This window comes from Panulirus ornatus, chromosome 56, assembly GCF_036320965.1.
Source record: "Panulirus ornatus isolate Po-2019 chromosome 56, ASM3632096v1, whole genome shotgun sequence".
Classification (NCBI taxonomy): domain Eukaryota; kingdom Metazoa; phylum Arthropoda; class Malacostraca; order Decapoda; family Palinuridae; genus Panulirus; species Panulirus ornatus.
The window spans coordinates 14900310-14908660 of NC_092279.1; the positions used below are offsets into that span (position 1 = coordinate 14900310).

The 8351-nt window shown below is 49.5% G+C and overlaps 1 protein-coding gene across 2 annotated transcripts in view; it reads left to right on the plus strand.

The window, feature by feature from the left end:
• Window positions 1-8351, plus strand: part of mGluR (metabotropic Glutamate Receptor) — a 439303-nt gene that overhangs the window by 398550 nt on the left and 32402 nt on the right. For both annotated transcript variants that reach the window (XM_071693890.1, XM_071693891.1), the window contains exons 6-7: window positions 3817-3923; window positions 7901-8032. In XM_071693890.1, the coding sequence (XP_071549991.1) occupies window positions 3817-3923; window positions 7901-8032 (239 nt within the window). The remainder of the gene's footprint in view (window positions 1-3816; window positions 3924-7900; window positions 8033-8351) is intronic.

Genomic DNA, 8351 nt, shown 5'->3' on the forward strand with positions numbered 1-8351 from the left:
CTAGAAGTAGGTTGAATGAGGGGGAAGGATAGGTAAGGGTAAAGTAAGGTTGAGGGGAAGGTCGGGTTTAGTTGCAGAGGGTAAGGTAGAGGTAAGGGGAGGAGGTTAAGGTAAGGAAAGCGTATCTAAGGGTCAAGTAGACTTAGGTTAAGGAGGATAGGAGACAGAGAGAGGGTGCGGAAGATTGTGGGGGAGGGAGGAGGGAGACGTTAGATGACGTTACGTTGACGTTATGAGACGGAGGAATGGCCGAGACATTAGGTCTCCCTTGAGATGGACTTCTTGCAACGTAGTCTTTTATTGTCCTCCCTCATCCTCGAGATGAGGTGAGAGGGGGAGGGAATCCTGGGGCAACACTTGACGCGTCCACCAGCAGCCATTCCTACTAACCCTTGAACACGGGGATAAGACCTTTGATAACGATGGCCTGGCCCTCGACCTGACTGACCTTGACCCTTAGCGGCCTCCTACGACACGCAGGGAATGCGGGGCGGGGCGGGGAGAGCAGTACATTTTCTTCTCCATCTCCCCCAGGCGTGAGAACTAATTACTTGGCAGATTTGAGGTGGAAATTGGAGATTCTTCTCGGGCGACACAAACTGTGGCAATCAATGTTAATTCTCAACATTTCTCTTTTTCTCGTGGCGGAGGGGGAAAAGTTTCCGTGAGAGAGTCTTTCTAGCCTCAATTTAGAGGTCTCGTTGGGCAGTTACGAGTAAATTGAATTGCACTCGGCTCCTAATTGTGAATCTAGCCGCATAATGATGCACGTCTCATGTGCCAGTACTGACACTGCCGGTCGTGGGGTGTGCTGGGACTTCGCGAATGGGGCATCCGCCTCCACCACACTAATCAGACCATGAACGTAGGTAGCCTTTGACGTCTTGCCTAACGAAACATTGACGCAGAGTGACCCGGGGAAAAAGGCGTCAGTCAATCGATACGCAGCGCACGAACGTGAGGACATTACCTCGTTGGTTGATATGTAAGAAGAGGAGGAGGATCTTGTGGGTGCAGTTGAAGGTTGCACTGGAGAGAGAGAGAGAGAGAGAGAGAGAGAGAGAGAGAGAGAGAGAGAGAGAGAGAGAGAGAGAGAGAGAGAGAGAGAGAGAGAGAGAGGTGCGGGACTACAAAGTTCCATAAAAAGACAACATTCTAGACATCTTATTTATTCCGTCAATATAGAGCGCCGGGAGAGAGGAAAAATATGTATGTCTATTTGTTCCCAAGACCATTACCCAGGAATGTACAGTTTCTTGTGCATAATTCATGTCCTCCATCTTGTTTTCTCCCGACTGCAATTGGACAGAACGTCCAGACACAACTATAAAACATTTTATTTATGATTTTTCTTTTTTTTTTTTTTGTCCCTGTGATCTGAGGCCTTTGGTCGGTTTTCCCTAAGGAACACTCAGAACTTCAGTTCATTCCAGCCATCCCTTGTACACCAGCGCTTCGTTATGTGTAATGGTGACGTACAAAGTGTTTCGTGAACCCATTCAGATATGTCACAGGCGTCGTCCCATCGTGGTCAAGGGGTCGTCCCATCTTGGTCAAGGATTCGTCCCATCTTCATCAAGGGTTCGTCCCATCTTGGTCAAGGGTTCGTCCCATCTCGGTCAAAAGGCTTAACACATGTGTCGACCCAGTTTGTACTGTACAGCCTTTCCAGCCATAGACTGACCCACACGCGCTATGGCTTAACCAGCTGGATCTCTTTCCAGCCTCCACACCCACTTTCCAGACCCCCCCCTCCTCCACCTTCTCCTCCTCTCTCCTCCTCCCTTGCTTTAACCGGGGTCGAAGCTTTGAACTTTCCCCGATGGAGGGGCGCATTCACATGTAAATTAAGCTTTTACCCTGACGTCCTGTGTAGCGACGGCTCAGAGCTCTCTGTAGCGGCCGCCATAGAATTAAAGCAAGACCCCCCCTCTGAAGTGGGCGCGATTTGAAAGATTCACTCTCTCTCTCTCTCTCTCTCTCTCTCTCTCTCTCTCTCTCTCTCTCTCTCTCTCTCTCTCTCTCTCTCTCTCTCTCTCTCTCTCTCTCTCAAACGGGTGTTCTGACGCGCGTCTTCTCTCGTTTCTGTCTTGCCTGCCCGTCGAGATTTCAAGGTGTGACTTGGCTGCTTAGTGTTCGTCTCGGTCATTGACCTCGACACGTTCGTAATCATTGTTTTTTTTCTTCTTTTCTTTTTTTCTTTACCCCACCACCAATGTGTCTCACGGGTTTGAAACTGTTTAGCAGACGGGTTCCCTCCCCATCCTCGCCCCACACACCAGCAGACGGTTTACCTCCCCATCCTCGCCCCACACTTCAGCAGACGGGTTCCCTCCCCATCCTCGCCCCACACACCAAGAGACGTGGTTCCCTCCCCATCCTCGCCCCACACACAAGCAGACGGGTTCCCTCCCCATCCTCGCCCCACACACCAGCAGACGGGTTCCCTCCCCATCCTCGCCCCACACACCAGGAGACAGTTTCCCTCCCCATCCTCGCCCCATCTGCCAGGTTTTTTTATGTTTCCCCAGTTTCTAAGACCCATTCACAAGCATTGGCTATCACTAATGAGAGGTCGGGGGGAGAGTAGTGAGGGGTGACTCTGGTCAATGTCATACTCTCCCACCTCCTCACCCTCTCCCTCGTCCACGTCGTCCAACATGACGTCAGGCAGGCAAATTATTTCCCCCCTTAAACGCTCCAAGTAAAGACCCAGCAATCTCGTGGGTGGGTTCATGTCTCCCCCACCTCCCACTTCAGGGTCCACATCTTCGTGCAATTCCAGGCAGCCACGTTTTCAGTGCCATTCGTCAAGAGCGTTTTAGAAAAGAAAAGAAAAAAAATCACATTTCATTTCTTCCTTTTCTTGCGCGCTTTTAAATCGCATGATATTTTTCATTCGCCCCAGATGTTCAGGCATTGGTTAAAAAGGAAAGGTGTTCGCTGGTTATTCCCCCACTAATGACCCTTCCCTCTCCTCCACCCATGCGTGACTTTCTAAAGGAAAATGCCTCTCAGTGTGTTATACTCAGAACTGGGGAAAAAGAAAAGTATACTCAGAACTTGGGGGAAAAAAAATTCATCATGATCATTTATCCTTAGGGGGAAAATAGTGTCACATCCAGTGCTAAACTCACATGCCATGGTGTTGTATTAAAAGATATTTTCTTGGGCCTTTCATCAGAATTATTTCACCTTTCAAACTCACGGTTTGTATAACTCTGAATGACTCTCTCTCTCTCTCTCTCTCTCTCTCTCTCTCTCTCTCTCTCTCTCTCTCTCTCTCTCTCTCTCTCTCTTTCTCTCTCTCTCTCTCTCTTGGGCTGAGATTGATAAGAGAGACTTCCACGCGAGGGGTCGTTCACAGGGTGGCGATCGTTAAGGAACTGCTTGACAACCCCCCTCCCCCCCATCGTGTGGTGATTCAGTCCCAGGATGTATGCTAACAAGATAACTACCCTGTGAACATCCCAGCACTTGTTCATCACATGTGTACTGGGAAGAAGGGGGACAGACGGATCTGGACAACCATCTGTCTAGTGTGAGCTAACTACCGAACGAGCTGTTACAGGTGTAGGTACAGAATAAGGCCACTTAACGAACTAACAAGGCAGCTAACGAGGACCGCCCCACTCCTGTTACAGCTATGGTTGGGGTCACAGGTTAACATAGAATAACTAACGAGTAACATGGCTGCTACCATTATTTCAGGTGTGTGTGTCAAGTTTGGACAGGTGTGCATGTAACCATTGTGATATCCAGATAACGATCTAACTCAAGGCAACTAACGAGCTTCCCCCCTTACCCTTGTTACAGGTGTGGTCGGGTCGCAGGTGCAGTTTGACGAGCGGGGAGACGGTCCCTCCCGCTACACCATATATAACTTCCGCAAGATCCCAGGCACCCGTAACTACAACTACAGTGTACGTATGATCCTGGCTATGTACGTATGATCCTAGCTCTGGACGTATGATCTTGGCTATGTACGTATGATCCTGGCTCTGTACGTATGATCCTGGCTATGTACGTACGATCCTGGCTCTGTGTGACCTTGGTTCTGTATGATCCTGGCTATCTATGATCTCTGCTTTGTGAGATCCTGGCTATGTATGTATGATCTTGGCTAAGTGTGTATGATGCTTCCTCAGCATGTATGAGCCAAGAAGTGTATGTTTTAATGTCTTGAAAATGGTTTGTTTCTGTGTGATACATCCTCAGAGCTGGTCTGTGTGTGTGTGTGTGTGTGTGTGTGTGTGTGTGTGTGTGTGTGTGTGTGTGTGTGTGTGTGTGTGTGTGTCGGCGGGTTGCATTGAGGAAAAGTGCTTTTTTGGAAAATTCATTCATCTCTTTCCACAAGCCTACCTGGAAGCTCATTTCACCTCTAGCGCTTCCGCCACATCCGCGACAAACCACATTTTTCCCCCTCTGGCGGAGTCGGCGAAGTACCTGTCACCACACTGACAAAATGTCTGGTCTACACGCGAAGAGGATCATTTTATCAGTACGAGTCGTGCTCGGGTGTGTGTGTGTGTGTGTCGAAGCGTCACGACGTACGGGAAATGCAGACGACGTTCTTGTGAGATATGACCGAGTGTGCTTGGAAGACCCAGGAGGTCCCCTTCTCCAGCAGAGCGACTCAGACTTCGATATGTGAGGCGCGGCGAGACGTCGCTCTCATCACCCCCCCCTCACATCCTCACATCCTCTCATCTCGTATCTCTCGTGGACTACGCGTCTCCCGGCTCTTCTGTTTACATGTCGAGTAGATTTTTTTTTCTTTACGGTCTCAGAAAGTAAAGCGATCTACAGGTCGGTGTCCCAGAGGAGCGAACACCGCCCGGCTCTGCTGGAGGAGACACCGAAGACTTGTAGTGGGGTGTATGGCGAGGGAGAGATGTCTCGTCGGAGGCTGAGGGATGATTTGAGGAACGCTCGTGTATGAAGCTGATACATTCTGATACACTGCTAGGTGTATATCCGTTTTAATCTGGTGTCTCTCACGGTCGGTTCAGCAAAAGTATGTTGGAAGTTTGTATGTTCTATGAAGGTGCGCGTTTCTTGCACTATGTTCATGTATATATATATATATATATATATATATATATATATATTATTTCTTTTTTTTTATTATACTTTGTCGCTGTCTCCCGCGTTTGCGAGGTAGCGCAAGGAAACAGACGAAAGAAATGGCCCAACCCCCCCCCCCCATACACATGTATATACATACGTCCACACACGCAAATATACATACCTACACAGCTTTCCATGGTTTACCCCAGACGCTTCACATGCCTTGATTCAATCCACTGACAGCACGTCAACCCCGGTATACCACATCGCTCCAATTCACTCTATTCCTTGCCCTCCTTTCACCCTCCTGCATGTTCAGGCCCCGATCACACAAAATCTTTTTCACTCCATCTTTCCACCTCCAATTTGGTCTCCCTCTTCTCCTTGTTCCCTCCACCTCCGACACATATATCCTCTTGGTCAATCTTTCCTCACTCATCCTCTCCTTGTGCCCAAACCACTTCAAAACACCCTCTTCTGCTCTCTCAACCACGCTCTTTTTATTTCCACACATCTCTCTTACCCTTACGTTACTCACTCGATCAAACCACCTCACACCACACATTGTCCTCAAACATCTCATTTCCAGCACATCCATCCTCCTGCGCACAACTCTATCCATAGCCCACGCCTCGCAACCATACAACATTGTTGGAACCACTATTCCTTCAAACATACCCATTTTTGCTTTCCGAGGTAATGTTCTCGACTTCCACACATTCTTCAAGGCCCCCAGAATTTTCGCCCCCTCCCCCACCCTATGATCCACTTCCGCTTCCATGGTTCCATCCGCTCCCAGATCCACTCCCAGATATCTAAAACACTTCACTTCCTCCAGTTTTTCTCCATTCAAACTCACCTCCCAATTGACTTGACCCTCAACCCTACTGTACCTAATAACCTTGCTCTTATTCACATTTACTCTTAACTTTCTTCTTCCACACACTTTACCAAACTCAGTCACCAGTTTCTGCAGTTTCTCACATGAATCAGCCACCAGCGCTGTATCATCAGCGAACAACAACTGACTCACTTCCCAAGCTCTCTCATCCCCAACAGACTTCATACTTGCCCCTCTTTCCAAAACTCTTGCATTTACCTCCCTAACAACCCCATCCATAAACAAATTAAACAACCATGGAGACATCACACACCCCTGCCGCAAACCTACATTCACTGAGAACCAATAGATAGATAGATAGATATATTCAACCGTAGAGAGTGTGAGCTCACAACGACCCCAGGGCTAACTAAGGTCTGTGTTGCAGCAGCTAATCCAACCCGCTTCATTTTACATCCGAGCTAATCCCAATTTGAATTCTGTGTACAGTGTATAGCGGGGTAGACCTCGGAGACTCGCGAGGACTAGGTGTTGAGCCTCCGTTGTGTTGTGTTTTACACGACACTTCATTCTAGTGACGTTCCAGCTCCCTCAGAGCATTTCCACTACCAGTCCATGGGATATGCTCTCTCTCTCTCTCTCTCGTCAACAAGGGTGACACCATCCCAGCCCAGCTCATCGTAGCGGAGTTGCCCAGCGAGTGGCGTGTACGACACAGAGCCAGTGGCGGAAACGGACTTTTCAACACGAGAGCTTTAACACGTCCCTCCCCCCATGTGATGTTGGTGTCATACTATCATTACTATCATCTCCTCCTGCGTGGTGGCTGGGGCCCGCCTCCTCCTCCTCCTCCTCCACCCCCAAGCGTAAAGAACGGGTTAATCAGTAGAGAATGGTTCATACCAAGAGGACACCCCTGGTTACATATGCGGTGTTTAAACATATGCGTGTTATGTGTCTCGTGCAGTCGTACGAGTTAAACGTCTGGTTTCACTTATTGGAACGCTTGCAGACGTGCACGTCTTACCTTGAAGTGATATATATATATATATATATATATATATATATATATATATATATATATATATATATATATATATATATATATATATACACACACTTTTGAAGTACTGTAGTGAGTCTTTTAACCATCATATTAATCTGCTGTGTGGTGCGGTCGCGCCCCTAGCGAGTGATATACTCCTGGAGCCACCAGGAAGCCTCCTCGCTGCTCCGGGAGGAGACCTGCCCGAACAAGAGACTGAGGCAGTGGGCCTCCTTCCCTCACTCCCACCCACCCAGAACGCGAGGGGAAAAATCAGGAACACTTCGGCCCTTGCGACCTCCAGCAAATTGGCGCACAGTTTCCCCATTTCACGGGTATCTAACTTTTTTTTATTTCGCTAAGGAGGATGTGTGTTATGTGGCAAAATTGGTTTAAACGCCCAATTTACCTGAGGGCGAATGAGTCGTCGCTTTATCGACGGACGAGCTCAACTGCAAGGGCGCTTCGACGCTTTGAGCGTGACTTTACGACCCATTGGGGCTGTTACGAGCATAACCCTCAACCCGACTGTTAGAGAGTCGGGTTAAAAAGGCTACGTCATCATGCCCGAGGGTCGGGGGGGAAAATTGTTTGCGTTAGGGTGACGACAGTACGAGGTGAGCGGGAAGATGGGTTTCTGGAGGGTGAGTGACGGATCACCGCGCGGTGATCCGGCACTTCAGTGGCTGTTAAGTTTTACTCCTTTGGCCCAGGTAGCTATCTCCCCGTTCTTTTAACTCATCTGCCTCACGAATCATCTACTTCACAACTCATCTGCCTCACAACTCCTCCATCTCACAACCTCCACCATCCTCCTCGTCCCTTTCGAACCCTCCCTCACCACCCCCCTTGCCCGTCCACTAGCCCACCTGCCATCCCCTAGCTCTCCCTCTGCGACTTCTGTGTGACCTCTCACTCCACCTGTGACCCGTCTCGCCCCACAGGTGGTGGGCAGCTGGTACAGCGAGCTGGACCTGAACCTGAGTGAGGTGTCCTTTTCGGGCAACTCTGGCTCCGTCCCGACTTCCGTCTGCTCCCGCCCCTGCCAGGTCGGCGAGATCAAGATCCTGCAGCAGGTGAGGCCCAGGACCATGTGAGATTAGGATCCTGCAGCAGGTGAGGGCCCGGGACCATGTGAGATTAGGATCCTGCAGCAGGTGAGGCCCAGGATACTTTGAGATTAGGATCCTGCAGCAGGTGAGGCCCAGGACCATGTGAGATTAGGATCCAGCAGCAGGTGAGGCCCAGGACCATGTGAGATTAGGATCCTGCAGCAGGTGAGCCTAAGACCACGTTAGATTAGGATCCTGCAGCAGTTGAGGGCCAGGACCATGTGAGATTAGGATTCTGTAGCAGGTAAGTCACAGGCCATGTGAGATTAGGATCCTGCGGTTG